Source organism: Rhinatrema bivittatum, chromosome 5 (assembly GCF_901001135.1).
Source record: "Rhinatrema bivittatum chromosome 5, aRhiBiv1.1, whole genome shotgun sequence".
Lineage (NCBI taxonomy): Eukaryota > Metazoa > Chordata > Amphibia > Gymnophiona > Rhinatrematidae > Rhinatrema > Rhinatrema bivittatum.
The window spans coordinates 3,122,040-3,147,845 of NC_042619.1; the positions used below are offsets into that span (position 1 = coordinate 3,122,040).

The 25,806-nt window shown below is 48.2% G+C and overlaps 1 protein-coding gene across 1 annotated transcript in view; it reads right to left on the reverse strand.

The window, feature by feature from the left end:
- Positions 1-25,806, reverse strand: part of TPP1 (tripeptidyl peptidase 1) — a 130,992-nt gene that overhangs the window by 65,247 nt on the left and 39,939 nt on the right. Inside the window, exons 5-6 of the mRNA XM_029601900.1 lie at positions 10,255-10,427; positions 2,956-3,154 (exon numbers count right to left, since the gene is read on the reverse strand). Of these exons, the coding sequence (XP_029457760.1) occupies positions 2,956-3,154; positions 10,255-10,427 (372 nt within the window). The remainder of the gene's footprint in view (positions 1-2,955; positions 3,155-10,254; positions 10,428-25,806) is intronic.

Genomic DNA, 25,806 nt, shown 5'->3' on the forward strand with positions numbered 1-25,806 from the left:
CGGCTGAGGGGGGATATGATAGAGGTCTTTAAGATCATGAGAGGTCTTGAACGAGTAGATGTGACTCGGTTATTTTCACTTTCGAATAATAGAAGGACTAGGGGGCATTCCATGAAGTTAGCAAGTAGCACATTTAAGACTAATCGGAGAAAATTCTTTTTCACTCAACGCACAATAAAGCTCTGGAATTTGTTGCCAGAGGATATGGTTAGTGCAGTTAGTGTAGCTGGGTTCAAAAAAGGTTTGGATAAGTTCTTGGAGGAGAAGTCCATTAACGGTTATTAATCAATTTTACTTAGGGAATAGCCACTGCTATTAATTGCATCAGTAGCATGGGATCTTCTTAGTGTTTGGGTAATTGCCAGGTTCTTATGGCCTGGTTTTGGCCTCTGTTGGAAACAGGATGCTGGGCTTGATGGACCCTTGGTCTGACCCAGCATGGCAATTTCTTATGTTCTTATGGAATAACCGTCTTTTTAGTAACAGCAGACACTGAGGCATCCAGCTTTGGAACCCTCAGAAGCTCAAGCATGTCCTCAGGCAAAGGATATAATTTATCCAATGCTCTGCCAACTTTCAAGCCAGTCTCAGGAGTATCCCATTCCCCGATCACCAAGTTTTTGACTGACTTATGGAAAGGAAAAGCCTTCGCTGGACCTCTTAGGCCGTCCATGACCAGATCCACGTCCTCCTGATCAGACTCCTCTTGTGGAACCTTTATCCTTAACTCCGCAAGGACCTGGGGGTTCATGGGGACCCAACTCCTCTCTGTGGAAAAGATGAACCACCTTTGGGTTGTCCACCTCCACAGCTGGTCCTTTCCCCAGCCCCTCTTCCAGATCCAGTTCCACCAGAGCCGGATCCGAGTCAGGAGTATTCTGTCCATGTAGATCTTTGACCTCTGAATCCTCAGAGAATTCATCCGTTGAATTGCCAGTGCAGGCATCCCAAGGATCCTCATCCGACTGAAGTCCCCGAGCCCCCCAGTCCTCTACGAGCTCATATCAGCCGGGAGCTGCAGAGGAGGGAGATCCTCCTCCTCCCCTGAAGAATCTGAAGCAGCCGCGAAGGTAGACAAAATGGCCGCCATTCCCGCACTAATCAGGAAGGGGCCCAATGCTTCCTCCGTTGCGCCAGAAAACCTTTCAGGCCCACGTTGCTTTCCTGATGCCGCCATGGTCATTCCCGAATTGTCCTCTCCTCCAGAGAGGTATCAGGAACAAAGTCCAGCCCGAGAAAGTCAAGAGTGTGCATTATCGCATGCCCTGCACCTGGAGCTGTGTGGCATGCTGTCGGACCTCCCGGACCGCAAATGCAGTGATCCCCCTGAAGAGCGCCAAAAGCAAGAGTCGCCTCAGCCTAGCTCCGTGAGGCTTGAGCACCTCTCACCCTCTGTGCCATTCGATCAGGGAAGCAAATAAACTTTAAAAAAAATTTTTTTTACTTTACAAGAAAGGACAAAAAAGACAAAAAGCACTTCCCAGAAAGTGAAGAGTGGCAGCAGGCTGTGCAGGTCCTCCTGAGGGAGAGGGAACTGGCTCCACCAGCTTTCTAACCCCGGCAGTGAAGGACTGAGAAAGATCAGGGTCCCCAACCCACTGCTCGTCCAACTAGGAACCAGAAGGGATGGCCCACCAGGACTTACCAACCTCGAAAAGGCTACTAAACCTTTTTTTTTTTTCAAACCTAGTTTCAGCCTGCAGGCTTTGCACTTCCACCATCTGCTGGAGGTAAGAGAAATACTGAGTGCCTGCAGGTGGCGCACCAGGTTACATGGCAGTGTCAGCAAAACTTGACTCCATCTCCATCTGCTGGAAGGGAGGCAAAACCCCGGAGTCTGGACTGATCTGGGTACGCACAGGGAGATACCCTATTGCCTCTGTACTGAGCCACAGTGTGACCATTCCTGGAGTACTGGGTGCAGTTCTGGTTACCCCATCTCTAGAAAGCAGAACTAGAAAAGGTGCAGAGAAGGACGACGAATGATAGAGGGGATGGGGAATCTCTGCCATGATGAGAGGCTACGCAGGCGAGGAAACGAGACGGCTGAGAGGGGACAGGATAAGAGGTTTATAAAATCATGAGTGGGGTGCAACGGGTAAATAAAGGAGGGTCTAAAAAACAAGGGGACATGCCATGAAAGTAACAATTATAAGATTTAAAACAGACTGTAGAGGGGATTTTTTCACTCAGCGCAGGGTCAAGCTGTGGAGTCTGTGCAGGAGGATGGGGCTGAGTGACGAGCGTAGCTCGCTTGAAAGGATGTTTGAGCAAGTTCCTGGACTTTGGCAGGCAGATTAGAGGAAGCCAGTGCTACTCTGGGAGTGAACAACAGGAAATGGATCTACGTTTTGGGATGTGGCCCGGTCTGGCCATGGTTAGAACAGAAAGCTGGACTCGATGGATCTTGGTCTGACTCAGCAGGGAACTTATGTTCTTAGACTCAAAATTGCCTCCTTTAGTGCTTAAACTTAGCTGCTAAGCAGTCACACACATCACTTCTTGTATCATCTGCTCCCTCAGGGTGTCCACTCCGTTACTGATGCTAGGGTCATGCACTTGGGAATTGACCCTTATCTCCTCACTCAGTGCAAGACTCCCCCTTCCGAGGGCTCCTCTCACTCTGGACTTTGTGCATACGTAGGATTCAAAACACCCCCCGAGTTATATGTACAGGCACTGCCCTCTCCCATACAAATCTCTTTTCACTTTTCAGAGAGGCTGTTGATTTTCTAGGCGTTCGGAGGTGCAGAAGAGGCAGGTAAGGTACTGGGGCAGGACGTATTTTGATAAGAATTGGGGCATGGAGAATTCCTGCAGTGATAGCAAGGGAAGGAAAGGTGCCTGGATCAGGAGAGGTGGGGAGAGGCACTAGAGGGCTTCCTGCAGGGGAGAAGTGGTAAATTACCTGGATCAGGAGAGGTGGGGAGAGGCACTAGAGAAGTGGTAAGTTACCTGGATTGCTGAAGACCCAGGTTGAGATGTTGGCTCCAGTGCTCATAATGTATTCCACATCCAGACTCGCCTCCAGTCCAGCTTTAGGACCACCATGGGGTCCAACCACGCGATCAACCCGACTGCAGTGACTGAAACCACCTCCAAAGATTTGCATGAACTCAGCCAGGTCCTGCTGGTGGAAATACTGCTCCAGAAACTGCAAAGCAAACCACATCATCATCATAACAGCGCCGGTCAGCACAGGGGTCACGACCCAGGAACAGAGCCAGACAGCACAGGGATCACGACCCGGGAACAGAGCCAGACAGCACAGCGTGGGAACAGAGCCAGACAGCACAGGGATCACGACCCAGGAACAGAGCCAGACAGCACAGGGGTCACGACACAGGAACAGAGCCAGACAGCACAGCGTGGGAACAGAGATAGAAAGTACAGGGATCACGACACGGGTACAGAGCCAGACAGCACAGGGATCACGACACGGGTACAGAGCCAGACAGCACAGGGATCACGACACAGGAACAGAGCCAGACAGCACAGCGTGGGAACAGAGATAGAAAGTACAGGGATCACGACACGGGTACAGAGCCAGACAGCACAGGGATCACGACACAGGAACAGAGCCAGACAGCACAGGAGTCACGACCCAGGAACAGAGCCAGACAGCACAGCGTGGGAACAGAGATAGAAAGTACAGGGATCACAACACAGGAACAGAGCCAGAAAGCACAGCGTGGGAACAGAGCCAGACAGCACAGGGATCACAGCACAGAAACAGAGCCAGACAGCACAGGGATCACGACACAGGAACAGAGCCAGACAGCACAGCATGGGAACAGAGCCAGACAGCACAGGGATCACAACACAGGAACAGAGCCAGACAGCACAGGGATCACGACCCAGGAACAGAGCCAGACAGCACAGGAATCACGACCCAGGAACAGAGCCAGACAGCACAGGGATCACGACCCAGGAACAGAGCCAGACAGCACAGGGGTCACGACCCAGGAACAGAGCCAGACAGCACAGGGGTCACGACCCAGGAACAGAGCCAGACAGCACAGCGTGGGAACAGAGCCAGACAGCACAGGGATCACGACACAGGAACAGAGCCAGGCAGCACAGGGGTCACGACCCAGGAACAGAGCCAGACAGCACAGGGGTCACGACCCAGGAACAGAGCCAGACAGCACAGGGGTCACAACCCAGGAACAGAGCCAGACAGCACAGCGTGGGAACAGAGCCAGGCAGCACAGGGATCATGACACAGGAACAGAGCCAGACAGCACAGCGTGGGAACAGAGCCAGACAGCACAGGGATCACAACACAGGAACAGAGCCAGACAGGATAGGGATCACGACCCAGGAACAGAGCCAGACAGGATAGGGATCACGACCCAGGAACAGAGCCAGACAGCACAGCGTGGGAACAGAGCCAGACAGCACAGGGATCACGACACAGGAACAGAGCCAGGCAGCACAGGGATCACAACACAGGAACAGAGCCAGACAGCACAGGGATCACGACCCAGGAACAGAGCCAGACAGCACAGGGGTCACGACACAGGAACAGAGCCAGACAGCACAGAGGTCACGACATAGGAACAGAGCCAGACAGCACAGGGGTCACGACCCAGGAACAGAGCCAGACAGCACAGGGATCACGACCCAGGAACAGAGCCACCCAGGAACAGAGCCAGACAGCACAGGGATCACGACCCAGGAACAGAGCCAGGCAGCACAGGGATCACGACCCAGGAACAGAGCCAGGCAGCACAGGGATCACGACCCAGGAACAGAGCCAGACAGCACAGGGGTCACGACCCAGGAACAGAGCCAGGCAGCACAGGGGTCACGACATAGGAACAGAGCCAGGCAGCACAGGGGTCACGACATAGGAACAGAGCCAGACAGCACAGGGGTCACGACCCAGGAGCAGAGCCAGACAGCACAGGGGTCACGACCCAGGAGCAGAGCCAGACAGCACAGGGATCACGACCCAGGAGCAGAGCCAGACAGCACAGGGATCACGACCCATGAACAGAGCCAGACAGCACAGGGGTCACGACCCATGAACAGAGCCAGACAGGATAGGGATCACGACCCAGGAACAGAGCCAGACAGGATAGGGATCACGACCCAGGAACAGAGCCAGACAGCACAGCGTGGGAACAGAGATAGAAAGTACAGGGTTCACGACCCAGGAACAGAGCCAGACAGCACAGGGATCACGACCCAGGAACAGAGCCAGGCAGCACAGGGATCACGACCCAGGAACAGAGCCAGGCAGCACAGGGGTCACGACCCAGGAACAGAGCCAGACAGCACAGGGATCACGACCCAGGAACAGAGCCAGGTAGCACAGGGATCACGACCCAGGAACAGAGCCAGGTAGCACAGGGATCACGACCCAGGAACAGAGCCAGACAGCACAGCGTGGGAACAGAGATAGAAAGTACAGGGGTCACGACCCAGGAACAGAGCCAGACAGCACAGGGATCACGACCCAGGAACAGAGCCAGACAGCACAGGGATCTTGACCCAGGAACAGAGCCAGACAGCACAGGGATCACGACACAGGAACAGAGCCAGACAGCACAGGGGTCACGACACAGGAACAGAGCCAGACAGCACAGGGGTCACGACCCAGGAACAGAGCCAGGCAGCACAGGGGTCACGACATAGGAACAGAGCCAGGCAGCACAGCGTGGGAACAGAGATAGAAAGTACAGGGATCTCTATCAATCCAAGGCTGAGGGAGGCTTGGGCCTTCCAAATCTAACCTGGTATTACGTAGCAGCTCAACTACGGCCCACTATTGACTGGCATTGCTCAACTTCTATAAAGCCGTGGGTCGCTTTGGAGCAAGAATGGATAAGGCCGACACCATTGACTTCACTCCTCTGGCAACCTAACAAAACTTGGAGATCGAATCTTCAGTTCACCCCCTTTACTAGACATACCTACGATGTGTGGAGGAGGTGGAGACAGCTGCTGGGGACAGCTGCTGGGGACTTCGGAGTATTACTCACTTACCTCCCTATTCCATAACAATACGTTCCCAGCCGGCCTTCCTACTAAAGCGTATGAGATATGGAAAGACAGTGGTGTTACTCGTTTCCACCAGGTCATGCAGCGGGACCTTCCCATACCGTTTTCGGCACTTCAGGAGACCTACCATTTACCTTCCACGGAGTTTCTTCCATATATGCAGCTACGGCACTTCCTGCTCTGCGCTCGGGCTAAAGGCCTCATATCACCCTCTCGCTCTCTATTTGAGGGCTATTGTACTGCTACTCCTGCTGTGGGGGGCCTTATTTCCAAAATCTACAGACAGTTGTCTACTCGACCATTTGGCAAACACCCTCACATGCTGGCGTGGGAGGCCGACCTTGGGAGGGCCTTCTCTGAAGAGGAATGGTCTATTATATTCACCAAGGTCTCTCGGGGAAATATCTCTACACGGATCATTGAAGCCAACTATAAGATGCTCTTTCGGTGGCACCTCACGCCGGTCAGACTACACCATTGTTATCCTCGCTTGAATCCACATTGCTGGCGGAATTGTCACCACGAGGGCACATATCTGCATATGTGGTGGGACTGTGTCTTTATTAAACCGTTGTGGACCTACGTTTCCACTTTATTATCACAACTTCTCCAGGCCCCCTGTACTCTCACAATGGACCAGGCGCTATTGTTTGCTTCAAAGGACTCTTTAGATCCGCCAGGTCAAATTTTGGTGCAACAGGTGTGCACGGCAACCAAAATGGAAATTGCATTCTGCTGGAAGAGACCCTTACCACCTACCCCGGAGGAGCTACTACGACGCCTGGATAGAACTTGCACCCTATATCGTCTTACGGCCCTGAAATATCAACGTCTGGCCAAGTTCCATACGATTTGGAAGCCCTACATCACATGGAGACCTTTGACCTTCACAAATCCCTGATTGGATGATCTATTTCATTGCATACTGCCCAGAATTGCTCTAAAGTGGTGGAGGCGAGACCGGCGATTCGACTACCAGTTTCATTTAGCTTTCGAATGACAAGCGGGGGGGTGGGGGGGATGGGATAAATGTTAAACACCTTGTTGCTTGTTTGTTTCTATCATGTTGTAATTTCCCTACTGATATATGCTTCAGGTGGCTGTATTGGTTTATATTGGTGCTGTTTATGTACTCTTGTTCATTACAGCGTTAATAAACTTTAAATTATAAAAAAAAGAAAGTACAGGGATCACAACACAGGAACAGAGCCAGACAGCACAGGGGTCACGACACGGGAACAGAGCCAGACAGCACAGGGATCACAACACGGGAACAGAGCCAGACAGCACAGGGATCACAACACGGGAACAGAGCCAGACAGCACAGGGGTCACGACACGGGAACAGAGCCAGACAGCACAGGGGTCACGACACGGGAACAGAGCCAGACAGCACAGGGGTCACGACACGGGAACAGAGCCAGACAGCACAGGGGTCACGACACAGGAACAGAGCCAGACAGCACAGCGTGGGAACAGAGCCAGACAGCACAGGGATCCCGACCCAGGAACAGAGCCAGACAGCACAGGGATCACAACCCAGGAACAGAGCCAGACAGCACAGGGATCACAACACGGGAACAGAGCCAGACAGCACAGGGATCACGACCCGGGAACAGAGCTAGACAGCACAGCATGGGAAAGAGATAGAAAGTACAGGGATCACAACACAGGAACAGAGCCAGACCGCACAGGGATCACGACCCAGGAACAGAGCCAGACGCACAGGGATCACGAACCAGGAACAGAGCCAGACAGCACAGGGATCACGACCCAGGAACAGAGATAGAAAGCCCAGGGATCACGACCCAGGAACAGAGATAGAAAGCCCAGGGATCACAACACAGGAACAGAGCCAGACAGCACAGGGATCCCGACCCAGGAACAGAGCCAGACAGCACAGGGATCACAACCCAGGAACAGAGCCAGACAGCACAGGGATCACAACACGGGAACAGAGCCAGACAGCACAGGGGTCACGACACGGGAACAGAGCCAGACAGCACAGGGATCACGACCCAGGAACAGAGCCAGACAGCACAGGGATCACGACCCAGGAACAGAGATAGAAAGCCCAGGGATCACGACCCAGGAACAGAGATAGAAAGCCCAGGGATCACAACACAGGAACAGAGCCAGACAGCACAGGGGTCACGACCCAGGAACAGAGCCAGACAGCACAGGGGTCACGACCCAGGAACAGAGCCAGACAGCACAGGGATCACGACCCAGGAACAGAGCCAGACAGCACAGGGATCACGACCCAGGAACAGAGATAGAAAGCACAGGGATCACAACTCAGGAACAGAGCCAGACAGCACAGGGATCACGACACAGGAACAGAGCCAGACAGCACAGGGGTCACGACCCAGGAACAGAGCCAGACAGCACAGGGGTCACGACCCAGGAACAGAGCCAGACAGCACAGTGTGGGAACAGAGATAGAAAGTACAGGCATCACAACACAGGAACAGAGCCAGACGCACAGGGATCACGACCCAGGAACAGAGCCAGACAGCACAGGGATCACGACCCAGGAACAGAGCCAGACAGCACAGGGATCACGACCCAGGAACAGAGATAGAAAGCACAGGGATCACGACACAGGAACAGAGCCAGACAGCACAGTGTGGGAACAGAGATAGAAAGTACAGGCATCACAACACAGGATCAGAGATAGAAAGTACAGGCATCACAACACGAGATCAGAGATAGAAAGTACAGGCATCACAACACGGGATCAGAGATAGAAAGTACAGGCATCACAACACGGGATCAGAGATAGAAAGTACAGGCATCACAACACGAGATCAGAGATAGAAAGTACAGGCATCACAACACGAGATCAGAGATAGAAAGTACAGGCATCACAACACGAGATCAGAGATAGAAAGTACAGGCATCACAACACGGGATCAGAGATAGAAAGTACAGGCATCACAACACGAGATCAGAGATAGAAAGTACAGGCATCACAACACGGGATCAGAGATAGAAAGTACAGGCATCACAACACGGGATCAGAGATAGAAAGTACAGGCATCACAACACGGGATCAGAGATAGAAAGTACAGGCATCACAACACAGGATCAGAGATAGAAAGTACAGGCATCACAACATGGGAAAAGAGACCAACACAACATGAGGACAGAGCTAGCCAACAGACAGTACAGGATGTTGACACACAACACCAAGAAAGTGTTTTTAATTTAAATTTCAGATTCACTGACTTTGTAATGGTTTAAATTAGTTTTATATAGTTTTATTATAACTGACTACTGGCAGATCTATACAAAATTTAGCAAGTGCTGGGTTTTCAAGGTTCCCATTTTTGAGCATGGGGGTGTGGTGGAAAGGTGAACGTCTCCATTCACACCCGGGCTGTCTCTTATGGAGTAAAGTCTCTAAATGGGTTTGTTTTGTGGATGAAACAGAAGGTATATACATCACTAATTCATCACATATACATAAATACATCCAAGCAAATCAATCTGTTTATTAAGACCCCTTCAGATATATTTTTCTGTGAGTGTCTGATAAAGGTGGGATGAGCATTGGTGCATGTGACATGGAGATTCATTTTACAAGTCCTCTCTCGGCAGATTTACAGTGTCCTGGATGAACATACAGTTTTCCACTCGGTTTTATGAATTGGTTTTATATATTTAAGAAGGATTTTTAATAAGAAGGTTGGTTTGTGTGGATGGGAGAAAGTGAATGCCAGTTTATGTTTGTGTACACCATGACAGGAATGAACCTCACTCGTAAGCTAGGGAACGAGTCACTCAAATTTACTGCCAGTGCCCTTCTTAATACTCGCACTGTGCTAAAGAGAGCCATCTCCTGGCATTCATAACATATTCTTGGATAAGTTCTTGGAGGAGAAGTCCATTAACTGCTATTAATCAAATTTACTTAGGGAATAGCCACTGCTATTAATTGCATCAGTAGCATGGGATCTTCTTAGTGTTTGGGTACTTGCCAGGTTCTTATGGCCTGGATTGGCCACTGTTGGAAACAGGATGCTGGGCTTGATGGACCCTTGCTCTGACCCAGCATGGCAATTTCTTATGTTCTTATGTTATATGCACAGGCAACACCTCTCAATGTGCCTGGAAGGCAGCTGCTCTTACAGGAAGACTGCAGCGCTACCTGATCACAGGGAGTCTCTGAGAGACTGCAGCCATAGCAGAGTAGACTCCTGGCTGTACAAGGAAAGGGGAGTCTGAGAGACTGCAGAATTACCTGAGCACACGCCTGGCTGTTATTTGAAGAGGACCCAACGTCGCTGACAGAGAGGTTGTATCGCTGGCGGATGATGGACGGCATCACTCCCAAATGGAAGGACCCTTGATGGGGATTTCCCCAGCCTCTGCTCAGCACTTTCCTCTCCATTGGAAACCGATGAAGACCACCAACTGTGACCCAAGTTAACACAAAGAACAGTCTCAGGGCAGGAGGCTTCTACAGACACAAGAACAGACTTCATATTCATGACACCCATTCTGCCTGTGACACCAATCACCTGTACTGAACAGAGTCTGTATATAATACACCCCCCTTCTGCCTGTGATACTGCTCACCTGTACTGAACAGAGTCTGTATATAATACACCCCCTTCTGCCTGTGATACTGCTCACCTGTACTGAACAGAGTCTGTATATAATACACCCCCCTTCTGCCTGTGACACCAATCACCTGTACTGAACAGAGTCTGTATATAATACACCCCCCTTCTGCCTGTGATACTGCTCACCTGTACTGAACAGAGTCTGTATATAATACACCCCCCTTCTGCCTGTGATACTGCTCACCTGTACTGAACAGAGTCTGTGTATAATACACCCCCCTTCTGCCTGTGATACTGCTCACCTGTACTGAACAGAGACTGTATATAATACACCCCCTTCTGCCTGTGATACTGCTCACCTGTACTGAACAGAGTCTGTATATAATACACCCCCCTTCTGCCTGTGACACCAATCACCTGTACTGAACAGAGTCTGTATATAATACACCCCCCTTCTGCCTGTGATACTGCTCACCTGTACTGAACAGAGTCTGTATATAATACACCCCCCTTCTGCCTGTGATACTGCTCACCTGTACTGAACAGAGTCTGTGTATAATACACCCCCCTTCTGCCTGTGATACTGCTCACCTGTACTGAACAGAGTCTGTATATAATACACCCCCTTCTGCCTGTGATACTGCTCACCTGTACTGAACAGAGTCTGTATATAATACACCCCCCTTCTGCCTGGATACTGCTCACCTGTACTGAACAGAGTCTGTATATAATACACCCCCCTTCTGCCTGTGACACCAATCACCTGTACTGAACAGAGTCTGTATATAATACACCCCCCTTCTGCCTGTGATACTGCTCACCTGTACTGAACAGAGTCTGTATATAATACACCCCCCTTCTGCCTGTGATACTGCTCACCTGTACTGAACAGAGTCTGTGTATAATACACCCCCCTTCTGCCTGGATACTGCTCACCTGTACTGAACAGAGTCTGTATATAATACACCCCCCTTCTGCCTGTGACACCAATCACCTGTACTGAACAGAGTCTGTATATAATACACCCCCCTTCTGCCTGTGACACCAATCACCTGTACTGAACAGAGTCTGTATATAATACACCCCCCTTCTGCCTGTGATACTGCTCACCTGTACTGAACAGAGTCTGTATATAATACACCCCCCTTCTGCCTGTGACACCAATCACCTGTACTGAACAGAGTCTGTGTATAATACACCCCCCTTCTGCCTGGATACTGCTCACCTGTACTGAACAGAGTCTGTATATAATACACCCCCCTTCTGCCTGTGACACCAATCACCTGTACTGAACAGAGTCTGTGTATAATACACCCCCCTTCTGCCTGGATACTGCTCACCTGTACTGAACAGAGTCTGTATATAATACACCCCCTTCTGCCTGTGATACTGCTCACCTGTACTGAACAGAGTCTGTATATAATACACCCCCTTCTGCCTGTGATACTGCTCACCTGTACTGAACAGAGTCTGTATATAATACACCCCCCTTCTGCCTGTGATACTGCTCACCTGTACTGAACAGAGTCTGTATATAATACACCCCCTTCTGCCTGTGATACTGCTCACCTGTACTGAACAGAGTCTGTATATAATACACCCCCTTCTGCCTGTGATACTGCTCACCTGTACTGAACAGAGTCTGTATATAATACACCCCCCTTCTGCCTGTGATACTGCTCACCTGTACTGAACAGAGTCTGTATATAATACACCCCCCTTCTGCCTGTGATACTGCTCACCTGTACTGAACAGAGTCTGTATATAATACACCCCCCTTCTGCCTGTGATACTGCTCACCTGTACTGAACAGAGTCTGTATATAATACACCCCCCTTCTGCCTGTGATACTGCTCACCTCTACTGAACAGAGTCTGTATATAATACACCCCCTTCTGCCTGTGATACTGCTCACCTGTACTGAACAGAGTCTGTATATAATACACCCCCTTCTGCCTGTGATACTGCTCACCTGTACTGAACAGAGTCTGTATATAATACACCCCCCTTCTGCCTGTGATACTGCTCACCTGTACTGAACAGAGTCTGTATATAATACACCCCCTTCTGCCTGTGATACTGCTCACCTGTACTGAACAGAGTCTGTATATAATACACCCCCTTCTGCCTGTGATACTGCTCACCTGTACTGAACAGAGTCTGTATATAATACACCCCCTTCTGCCTGTGATACTGCTCACCTGTACTGAACAGAGTCTGTGTATAATACACCCCCCTTCTGCCTGTGATACTGCTCACCTGTACTGAACTGAGTCTGTATATAATACACCCCCTTCTGCCTGTGATACTGCTCACCTGTACTGAACAGAGTCTGTGTATAATACACCCTCCTTCTGCCTGTGATACTGCTCACCTGTACTGAACAGAGTCTGTATATAATACACCCCCCTTCTGCCTGTGATACTGCTCACCTGTACTGAACTGAGTCTGTATATAATACACCCCCTTCTGCCTGTGATACTGCTCACCTGTACTGAATAGAGTCTGTATATAATATAACCGCCTTCTGCCTAGGACACCGATCACCTGGAGGGCAGTGCGTCCAGTTACAGCAGTAACCAGAGCATCTACCTGTGGAATCTGAAATAACTGCAGAGCCACCTCGGAAGGAAGAGAAGATTAGAAAAAACCCTGAAGACCACTTTCTGGGGCCTCCCATTAAGCGAGCACCCTCTCCTTGATCTCCAACAGACTCCTCAAAGACAGATTCTCAGCTGGGAACCTCCTCAACCTTAATATATGTTAACGTGAGGCAGGAATCCACATATCTCATCCCACCAAAGGAGATGAATGACAGAGTCCTCTTCTCTCCACAGGAAGCTTGCTTTCCTCCATGGAGGTGCTAGAAGCAAATTCAGGGTAATTGTCCTGGATCTCCTCCCAAACAAGGGATGAGGAAAAAACCTGCTCTACCAGGGAGTTCACAGACACCTGCTTCCCACAGAGGAAAATGCCAGGCCCTGAGGAGGTTTTAAGCCGGGCTTCCGGAAGCACAGACAGCCTGGAGAAGGAAACAAGACTGGAGAAAAAGTCTCCCAAAAATGTATTTATTTATTTATTTATTTATTTTTAGAGGCAGCTAGAGGAACCCATTTTTGCAAGTTTCCAGAGCTAGGAGAAGATCTGAAACCAGCATGGAAATTAATGGCCAAAGCAGAATAAAAAGCTGCAGTACCCGTGGGAGACTGAACTAACATGGCTGCCATTTCCACCAAATCAGAGGGCCTGAAGCCTACTCAGACACAGGATTCACTGAGAAACACATCCTGGGGGCTTTCCTGATAAATCAGGGCCTGTGGCTACTGAATGGGCATAAACGGAACCACTCCTGATGATCTTCCCTCCTCCAACACCAGAAGATCAAACAGGCCCTGCATCGGAAGCTGTGTGCCACTAGTCACAAGCATCCAAAGCATAGGCCTCATTCAGGCCTCTAATAAGCAGCTCAGGAGGCACAAGAAAGACTTGCTACCACCACCCACCATCCTCCCCCCTTCAAGCACTTATGGACCATAGACGAGAGTAGACATAAGCATTGCCAAGTTAAGTGTAAAACATTGATAAGACAGGTGAAGAGAGAATTTGAAATGAAGTTGGCCATAGAGGCAAAAACTCATAATAAAAACTTTTTAAAATATATCCGAAGCAAGAAACCTGTGAGGGAGTCGGTTGGACCATTAGATAACCGAGGGGTTAAAGGGGCTGTTAGGGAAGATAAGGCCATTGCAGAAAGACTAAATAAATTCTTTGCTTCCGTGTTTACTAATGAGGATGTTGGGGAGATACCAGTTCCGGAGATGGTTTTCAGGGGTGATGAGTCAGACAAAATGAACCTAATCACTGTGAACCTGGAAGATGTAGTAGGCCAGATTGACAAACTAAAGAGTAGCAAATCACCTGGACCAGATGGTATGCATCCTAGTGTTCTGAAGGAACTCAAAAATGAAATTTCTCATCTATTAGTTAAAATTTGTAACCATCATTAAAATCATCTATTGTACCTGAAGACTGGAGGGTGGCCAATGTAACCCCAATATTTAAAAAGGGCTCCAGGGGTGAACCAGGTAACTATAGACTCTGCCTTCAGTGCCGGGAGAAATAGTGGAAATTATTCTCAAGATCAAAATCATAGAGCATATAGAAAGACATGATTTAATGGAACACAGTCAATATGGATTTACCTAAGGGAAGTCTTGCCTAACAAATCTGCTTCATTTTTTTGAAGGGGTTAATAAACATGTGGATAAAGGTGAACCGGTAGATGTAGTGTATTTGGATTTTCAGAAGGTGTCTGACAAAGTCCCTCATGAGAGGCTTCTAAGAAAACTAAAAAGTCATGGGATAGGAGGCAATGTCCTTTCGAGGATTATAAACTGGTTAAAAGACAGGAAACAGAGAGTAGGACTAAATGGTCAATTTTCTCAGTGGAAAAGGGTAAACAGTGGAGTGCCTCAGGGATCTGTACTTGGACCGGTGCTTTTCAATATATATATATAAATGATCTGGAAAAGAATACGATGAGTGAGGTTATCAGATTTGCGGATGACACAAAATTATTCAGAGTAGTTAAATCACAAGCGAACTGTGATACATTACAGGAGGACCTTGCAAGACTGGAAGACTGGGCATCCAAATGGCAGATGAAATTTAATGTGGACAAGTGCAAGGTGTTGCATATAGGGAAAAATAACCCTTGCTGTAGTTACACGATGTTAGGTTCCATATTAGGAGCTACCACCCAGGAAAAAGATTTATTTATTTAGAGTTTTTATATACCGGCATTCATGATACAATCACATCATGCTGGTTTATAATTAACAGGGGGTGGAACAAGAACTTGAAACTGTTAACAAGTGAAGAGAAACAGTGAAGTTACAATAAAACAAAGGTTGGTCAAAACTGGGGAAAGAAGGAAAGGCTAGAGGAATTTAACATAAAGATGAACAAATATTTACAATGTTCTAAAGTGTCTGACTATGGTTGTTGTTGAGTTGAGATTTAGTTAGGGTCTGGAAAGGCTTGGAAAGAAAGGGTCTGGAAAGATCTAGGCGTCATAGTGGATAACACATTGAAATCGTCGGTTCAGTGTGCTGCAGCAGTCAAAAAAGCAAACAGAATGTTGGGAATTATTAGGAAGGGAATGGTGAATAAAACGGAAAATGTTATAATGCCTCTGTATCGCTCCATGGTGAGACCGCAACTTGAATACTGTGTACAATTCTGGTCGCCGCATCTCAAAAAAGATATAATTGCGATGGAGAAGGTACAGAGAAGGGCAACCAAAATGATAAAGGGGATGGAACAGCTCCCCTATGAGAAAAGGCTGAAGAGGTTAGGGCTGTTCAGCTTGGAGAAGAGACGGCTGAGGGGGGATATGATAGAGGACTTTAAGATCATGAGAGGCCTTGAACGAGTAGATTTGACTCGGTTATTTACACTTTTGGATAACAGAAGGACTAGGGGGCATTCCATGAAGTTAGCAAGTAGCACATTTAAAACTAATCGTAGAAAATTCTTTTTTACTCAATGCACAATTAAGCTCTGGAATTTGTTGCCAGAGGATGTTGTTAGTGCAGTTAGTGTAACTGGGTTTAAAAAAGGTTTGGATAAGTTCTTTAACTGGAGAAGTCCATTAACTGCTATTAATCAAGTTTACTTAGGGAACAGCCACTGCTATTAATTGCATAATTAGAGGAAAATTGGTTCTTACCTGCTAATTTTCAATCCTGTAGTACCACAGATCAGTCCAGACCATGGGTTGAGTCTCCTGTCCAGCAGATGGAGACAGACTAAAACTGAAAGGGTATCCTATATCAGGATAGAGCCTACCCTGCATTCCTTCAGTATAAACATTAACAAAGCAGATAACTATAAAGATAATCAGTAGAAGATCAAGCAAGCAACAAGAAAACTGAGAAAATTGAAAGAACTCTGTATATAATCGCTCTTGCAAAGATATCCATTGTCATCTAGTAGATGCTTCCAGTGCCTCAAACTGTAATATAAAATCAAGGTATCCAATTACCTGCAGAGAAAGAAAACTTCGAGTAGACGGACAGACAGTACAAGGGAGGGCGCCTGGACTGATCCGTGGTACTACAGGAACGAAAATTAGCAGGTAAGAACCAATTTTCCTTTCCCTGTATGTACCCGGATCAGTTCAGACCGTGGGATGTACCAAAGCTTCCCTACATAGGGTGGGACCGAGACATTCCTGCTGGAAGCACCTGCCGTCCGAACGAGCCAAAAAAGAGGAGCCTGCACATCGAGGTGGTAATGACGAGCAAATGTATGCAGAGATTTCCATGTGGCTGCCCTGCATATTTCCTGCGGAGAGACCGACTGACTCTCCACCCAAGAAGTAGCCTGAGAATGCAAGGAATGTGCCTTTAGACCCTTTGGAACCAATCGGCCTTGACAGATATACGCCGACGCAATCGCCTCCTTCAACCAACGAGCAATCGTAGCCTTAGAAACCTTGTTGCCCCTATTTGGGCCACTCCATAGGACAAAGAGATGATCCAAAACTCGGAATTCGTTTTAACCTGAATGTAAATCAGTAAGACTCGTTTCACATCAAGGCACCAAAGATCACCCCCAGCCGTATTTGCTATGTCATCAGAAGAAAACGCGGGGAGCTCCACTGACTGACTGACGTGAAAGGAAGACACAACCTTCGGCAAGAAGGAGGGTACCGTCTTGAGGGAGATCCCTGAATCAGAAAAACGTAGGAAGGGTTTCCCTGCAAGACAAAACTTGGATCTCAGACACCCTCCTGGCAGAACAAATAGAAACCAGGAAAATGGTCTTAAGTGTCAAATCCTTGAGAGTAGCCCGGCGAAGCAGTTCGAAGGGCACCTCGCAGAGAGCCAGAAGCACCAAGTTAAGACTCCACGAGGGACAAGTAGCCCGGACAGGCGGATTCAAATGCTTGGTCCCCATGAGGAAACAAATGACATCCGGATGAGCCGCCACCACATAACCATCAATACTGCCTAAAAGAGCGAGAGCGGAAACCTGCACCCTCAACGAGCTGAAAGACAAACCTTTAGAGAGGCCCTTCTGGAGGAAGGAAAGGACCTGGGATACCAGAGCCTTATGAGCTGGAACTCCCAATTCAGCACATACATTCTTGAAAACTTTCCAGACCCGGACGTAAGCGAGAGAGGTAGACTGCTTACGAGCCCGCAGCAGAGTGGATATAACTTCTTCTTTATATCCCTTCTTTCTCAATCTCCGCCATTCAAAAGCCAGACCGCTAGACAAAAGCGAGCCGCCTGATTGAAAAATACGGGACCCTGCCGGAGAAGGCGTGGAAGATGGCCAAGGCGAAGAGGGCTGTCCGTCGTAAGGCTTACCAGATCCGCGAACCACGGTCTGCGGGGCCACTAGAGTGCCACGAGAACGATGGGTTCCCTGTGAAGTTCTATTCTTCTGAGTAGTTTTCCCACCAGAGGCCAAGGGGGAAACACGTACAGGAGAACGTCGTGAGGCCAGGGAAGGACCAGGGCATCCACCCCTTCCAAGAAGTGCTCCCTTCTGCAGCTGAAGAATCTGGGAGCTTTGGCATTGCTCAAAGTAGCCATCAGGTCCAGGTGAGGAGGACCCCACCTGCAGACGATCAGATCCATCGCTTCATCTGATTACTCCCACTCGCCAGGGTCTAGATGCTGATGACTGAGGAAATCGGCTTGCACATTCTCCTTCCCCGCAATGTGGGAAGCTGCTAAGCGATCCAGGTGCCTTTCCGTCCAGGTGAAGAGCTTGCTGACTTCTAGGGCCACCAGACAACTTCTGGTGCCCCCCTGCTGATTGATATAGGCTACCATGGTGGAGTTGTCCAAGAGCACTCGCACCTCTTTGCGACGGATCAGAGGAAGGAAGACCTTAAGAGCCAGGCGGACCGTTCGAGCCTCCAGCCGATTGATGTGCCAGTGGGATTCAACTGGGGACCAGTATCCCTGCATAGCCTGTGTTTGACACACCGCTCCCCAATCCGAGAGGCTGGCATCCGTCGTGACCATGATCCACTGAGGAGTCTGTAAGGGTAACCCCTTCAGGAGGTGCACGAGCGATAGCTATCATTGTATGTCAGCGATGGTAGAGTCGGAGAGTGGGAGAGCTGTCCGTAACATAGAAATGACGGCAGAAGAAGACCAAACGGCCCATCCAGTCTGTCCAGCAAGCTTTCACACTTTTTTTTTTCCTCATACTTATCTGTTACTCTTGGCCCCATCAGCAACCCCCTGGTTCGTTTCCCTCCACCCCCGCCATCGATGTAGAGAGCAGCGCTGGAGCTGCATCCAAGCGAAGCATCCAGCTCAATTGGTCAGGGGTAGCAACTGCTGCAATAAGCAAGTTACTCCCACGCTTATTTGTTTACCCAGCCTGTACCATTCAGTCCTTGTTAGTTGTCTGAATATAATTCCTCTTTTCTTTATTCCCCCTGCCGTTGAAGAAGTGTGTTGTGCTGGATATGTATTCCCAGTGGAGTATCCGGCTTAATTGATTCAGGGTAGTAACCGCCATAACAAGCAAGCTACTCCCATAATTATTTGTTTGCCCTTGTTGGTTGTTGCCTGAATATACATCCTCTTTTCCTCTTTCCCCCTCTGCCGTTGAAGCAGACAGCTATGCTGGATATGCAATGAAGTGAAGTATCAGACTTATTTGGTTTGGGGTAGTAACCAACGCAACAAGCAAGCTACTCCCTGGTTTTTTTGTGAATGCAAATCCTTTTTTTCCACATTTCCTCTTGCCGCTGAAGCATAGAGCAATGCTGGAGTTGCATTGACAGTGAGTGTGTTTATTGAATAAGGGTATTAATCTCCAGGTAGTAGCTGTAATTCCCGCAAGCTACCCCCATGCCTCTTCTCTTCATTCACATCCTTTAGACTTTATGGATCCACAGTATTTATCCCACGCCCCTTTGAAGTCCTTCACAGTTTTTGTGGAGACAAAGGCCTTGCTCAGCAGCTGGCAAACCACACTGAGCTTGGCTATGTCAACACTTCTCAGATCTCTCTGCACTTCCTTATCTCAGCTTCACAAACAACCTTTGCCCTAAACACAGAATACTTGCTTGCTCCCACCCAAACAGTAACATGAGTTGATCATGCGCACAGCATGAGTTGTTACAGCTATGTGTCCTGCAGTGTTGTAGCCAATGGTATGATGTATACGCCTATGTTTACTCTGATAAGATGTAACCCAGGACAATAAAAGGAGTGCTCCGGCCTAGTTGAGGGTGCCTTCCCGAGAATCCTGTCTGACGTGTCTTCTTCCGTGAATCACCGCAACAGTTTTGGTCTTCACCACTTCCTCTGGAAGGGCGTTCCAAGCATCCACACTCTCTCCGTGAAGAAATACTTCCTGACATTGGTTCTGAGTCTTCCTCCCTGGAGTTTCAAATTGTGACCCCTGGTTCTGCTGGTTTTTTTCCCAATGGAAAAGGTTTGTCATTGTCTTTAGATCATTAAAATCTTTCAAGTATCTGAAAGTCTGTATCATATCAAGATGGAGGCGGTCCAGAGAAGGGTGACCAAAAAGGTGGAAGGTCTTCATCAAATGACTTATGAGGAGAGATTGAAGAATCTAAATATGTACACCCTGGAGGAAAGGAGGAGCAGAGGTGATATGATACAGACTTTCAGATACTTGAAAGGTTTTAATGATCCAAAGACAACGACAAACCTTTTCCATAGGAAAAAAATCAGCAGAACCAGGGGTCACGATTTGAAGCTCCAGGGAGGAAGATTCAGAACCAATGTCAGGAAGTATTTCTTCACGGAGAGGGTGGTGGATGCCTGGAATGCCCTTCCGAAGGAAGTGGTGAAGACCAGAACTGTGAAGGACTTCAAAGGGGCGTGGGATAAACACTCTGGATCCATAAAATCAAGAGGCCGTCAATAAAGAGTGGGTGGCTAGCCAGAATGACGGCTACTGCCTGGAGACAATACCCTTATTCAATAAACATACACATGGTTACTGTGACTCCAACATCACTCTAAGCTACAACAGCAAGAGGAAATGTGGAAAAAAGGATTCGCACTCACAAAGCGGGGAGTAGCTGGCTTGTTACGGCGGTTACTACCCCAAAACCAAATAAGCCTGATACTTCACTTTCAATGCATATCCAGCATAGCTCTCTGCTTCAACGGCAGGGGAGAAGAAAAACTGATACTTCACGCATATCCAGCATGGCTCCCTGCTTCAACAGCAGGGGAGAAGAAAAACTGATACTTCACGCATATCCAGCATGGCTCTCTGCTTCAACGGCAGGGGAGAAGAAAAAAGGATTCGCACTCACAAAGCGGGGAGTAGCTGGCTTGTTACGGCGGTTACTACCCCAAACCAAATAAGCCTGATACTTCACTTTCAATGCATATCCTGCTTCAACGGCAGGGGAGAAGAAAAACTGATACTTCACGCATATCCAGCATAGCTCTCTGCTTCAACGGCAGGGGAGAAGAAAAACTGATACTTCACGCATATCCAGCATGGCTCTCTGCTTCAACGGCAGGGGAGAAGAAAAAAGGATTCGCACTCACAAAGCGGGGAGTAGCTGGCTTGTTACGGCGGTTACTACCCCAAACCAAATAAGCCTGATACTTCACTTTCAATGCATATCCTGCTTCAACGGCAGGGGAGAAGAAAAACTGATACTTCACGCATATCCAGCATGGCTCTCTGCTTCAACGGCAGGGGAGATGAAAAGCTGATACTACAAGCATATCCAGCATAGCTCCCTGCTTCAACGGCAGGGGAGAAGAAAAACAACCAATAAGGGCTGAATGGCACGGTCTGGGTAAAGCAGATGGGCATGGGTGTAGCTTGCTTATTGCGGCGGTTACTTCCCCTACTTCCCCTACTACCCATAACTAATCAAGCTTGATATTTCACTTGGTTGCAGCTCCATCACTGCTCTCTACATTAATGGTGGGGGTGGAAGGGAAATAGAACCAAAGAGCTAAGAGAAACAGATAAGTATGAGAAAAAAATGTGAAGCTTGCTGGGCAGACTGGATGGGCCGTTTGGTCTTCTTCTGCCGTCATTTCTATGTTTCTATGTTTCTATATCACCTCTGCTCCTCCTTTCCTCCAGGTGTACATATTTAGATTCTTAAATCTCTCCTTGTAAGTCATTCGGTGAAGACCCTCCACCTTTTTGGTCGTCCTTCTCTGGATTGCTTCCATCCTGTCTCTGTCTCTTCGGAGATACAGTCTCCAGAACTGAGCACAGTACTCCAGGTGAGGCCTCACCAAGGACCTGTACAAGGGGATAATCACTTCCCTTTTCTTGCTCGATATTCCTCTCTCTATGCAGCCCAGCATTCTTAAGAACATAAGAAAATGCCATACTGGGTCAGACCAAGGGTCCATCAAGCCCAGCATCCTGTTTCCAACAGTGGCCAATCCAGGTCATAAGAACCTGGCAAGTACCCAAAAACTAAGTCTATTCCATGTAACCATTGCTAATGGCAGTGGCTATTCTCTAAGTGAACTTAATAGCAGGTAATGGACTTCTCCTCCAAGAACTTATCCAATCCTCCTTCAAGAACTTATCCAATCCTTTTTTAAACACATTCTTCTGGCTTTAGCTATTGCCTTGTCACGCGTAGGTGACAGTAGTCCCTGTGCCAGGATCTGAAGAATGACACCGGTACCGGCTTCCAGCGGGATAGCAAAGCTTTCTGTAATGATCACATATGCGCGAAGGCCCAAGGAACCAGATCGATAGTGGAAGCCATGGTCCCCAGGACCTGTAGTCCCCAGGCTGTGGGGAGCGGGAGAGAAAGAAAGTTGCTAACATATGTGCATATTTAGTGAACGGACGAGAGGCCAGGATTTTATAGAGTTTGGATATGAGACCTCCAAGTACTTTGGGAGTCGTGCAGTAGCCTTCAAACAATGAATGCATAGGTGACAGTAGTCCCTGTGCCAGGATCCGAAGAATGAAGTGTCGTAGTTGCATGTAAGAGAGAAATTCCATGTGGAGCAACTGATGCCTCTCATTGAGAGTTGAAAATGAAATAATGGATCCTTGCTGCATGAGGTGCGAGATACATGTAATGCCCCTGGTTTTCCAGGTGCAGTAGGCAGAACTGGGTAGACCTGGAGAGAAGGAAGTACTGTGAAATAGAAAAGTCTGTAAAGAATAATCAGCTTTGCCCACCAATTTGGATTTCCATGATACCATATATTTAAAGTATGTCGCTTGCATGGGGTCAAAAATATATCTGGTCGCCAAGTCTTGCCAGGTTGCCAAATTAGGGATGAAAGCGGCATGGAAGCCGACCATTCCTGCTCCAGTGTCACCCACGGTTTAGGATCGTCAGTATGATGCCATTCCACGATTGGACGGAGTTGTACTGCTGCATAGTATCATGCCAGGTTGGGTAAGCCTAATCCTCCAGATGACTTATGCTGGTAAAGAATCATTCGTGCCACTCTGGGCGGACGGTGATGCCAGAGAAATCGAAGTAGTTTCCTTTGCCACTGGATCAGTGTAGCTTTGCTAACAGAAATAGGCAGGGTTTGAAAAAGATATAGGATTCTAGGGAGTATGTTCATCTTAATTGTCGCCAATCTGCCCAACAACGTGAAAGGGAGAGAATTCCATTTATCTAAATCTTTCCCCACCTTCTGTATAAGGGGGGTTTAATTAAGCTGGAACAGATCCGATATGTTATTGCTGAGGTAAACCCCTAGATATTTAAGTTTAGTAGGTGACCATTTAAAAGCGTGAGAGGTTTGTGGGGAATGTACCATATCTGTCAGGCATGTGATTTAAAATCTCTGACTTATCCCAATTAATATTGAAGCCAGAGATAGCACTAAAATGTGATAATTTGGTTTCTATTTCTGGTAGGGCAAAGCCCATCGCGGGAGAGCCATGTGGCAGGCTCCCCGCAGGCTAAGCATAGATCTGAATGCGGCATGATCAAAAGGAGCCGCCACGAAGAAGAGAAACAGCTGAGCTGTGCTGCCCCGATGAGCGAGTGCAGGCGATTGAACCCTGCTCGCTACCGTCCCCGACTCAAACAAGGCGAAGGATAAAGCTGCCTTGTTCCAAATATTCAACCTACTTATTCTGTGTGTTTCTTGTTTATTTATTCAAAGAGTTTGCAGGGGAATGAACGCCCCTGCCAGAACACCCGGGGAATTAGACGTCCCAGGGCCAAGGCAGTCAGTGAGGGGGAGAGACTGGACCACCAGTATTGCCCCAAAACACACAGGTCACCGGGAAAGGGAGCCTAGGCTGAGTAATCAAGGGGTAAGCCCCCCTAGGCCCCCCAAAGAGCGAGGAGACAGGGCTGTCTCCTGAAAATAAACAGATTTCTGTATCTTTTCTTTTTTAAATTTGCAAAGATAAATAATACTTGCTTGATCTTGCCAAAAGAATGACAGAAAACCCCCACCGGGAAATGGCAAACTAAGAAGGGAAGGGAACCGCAGGGTGAACTGCCTGCATCTGCTGGAGACAGACAAATACTGAAGTGCTGCAGGGTAGGCTCTGTCCTGATACAGGATACCCTTTCAGTTTTGGTCTGTCTCCACCTGCTGGACAGGAGGCTCAACCCATGGTCTGGACTGATCAGAGTACGTACAGGGAACATGGGATCTTCTTAGTGCTTGGGTACTTGCCAGGTTCTTATGGCCTGGATTGGCCTCTGTTGGAAACAGGATGCTGGGCTTGATGGACCCTTGGTCTGACCCAGCATGGCAATTTCTTATGTTCTTATGCTCTACTGGTTGTTTCCTCTCTGCCCCAGATACAGGCCTGAATCGCTGAAGGATCCTCTCTTTCCTTTTATCCCAAGGCCTCAGGGCAACAGTGGGAGAAGGGGAGGAGGAGTTAAAAATGGACAGGAAGAAATTTCCTCAGAACCTGAGACACAAAAGAAAAAGCATGGATTTTCCTGTTATTTCCTCTAAGTAGTAGCGATGATGTCACATGAGAAGCCTGAGTGCTCTGTCTCCATCTGCTGGTGGGGAGGAATAACCTGCCTGTAAGGACTGGACTGGTGTAGCAGGATGAGAAGGAAACATGGTTTGATTTCTGCTTCTCTCCACTACCGTGTGGGAAAAAGTGTTCATTGCCAGCATGGAGGGGGGGGGGGGGGAATTACCAGGCAAACATGGAACATTTGCTGCATGCAAAGCATTTGGGTATTTTGTACCTGCAGCCAAATTATCTAAGGCAAACTCTGTGAGGCTTTTCCCTTCAAAAGCTTGCAGTCATACAAAGCACCCACAACACTTCTAGCTCTAAAGGGGTCACATTAATGCCATCCCCACGAGTAAGACAGAAGTATCTATAGCACTATTCCTCAGCACCGAACAGACATATAATTAAATATTTATTAATCGCTTTACAGATTTCAATAAATCACCCAAAGCAATGTACAAAATTATCAAATTATATAAAAACTAAATGAAAACAATTCTGCAACATAAAACATCAGCACAATATCCAGCTATCATTAATAAAATAATCTTGTCACCTCTTCCCCACCAATCATCAACCAGGTTTTTAATTTCCTACGAAACTTCATCAGTTCTTTCTCGTCTCTGACTTCAATCGGCATCTCATGCCAGCATGCTGGCACTCCTGAAGAAAAAGCCCAATTCTGCATGCTCATACAACTGAAAGCCCTCACCGGAGGGAGCTGCAGCGTCAATTAAAGAGATCTTAAAGGGCGACTGCAGCACCTCCAACTCAACCAGTTAGAAAACCTACTGGGAACAACCCCTTCCCCCTCAGAATCAAGAGGAGGCCAAAAGCAAACATTTAGACTATCAAACCCTATTGAGACCCTCTGCGTATATAAATGGAATGACGCCAAAGGTACAAATCATTGCCCCAAACAAGCTAAATACACATTAAAAAATGATGATCCCTGAAGAGCCACATACTTCACTTCCTTTAAGAAGCAACAGGACCCTTGAAAATTAAACAATTGCACAACATATTCCATTTTTGGGACTCTCTACCCCCACACAGAACAGACACCAAGTGTAAGATATCCTTCCATCGTCTGTGGCTCTATTCCCAATACAGAACAGACACCAAGTGTAAGATACTCCTTCCATCGTCTGTGGCTCTACCCCCACACAGAACAGACACCAAGTGTAAGATACTCCTTCCATCGTCTGTGGCTCTATTCCCAATACAGAACAGACACCAAGTGTAAGATACTCCTT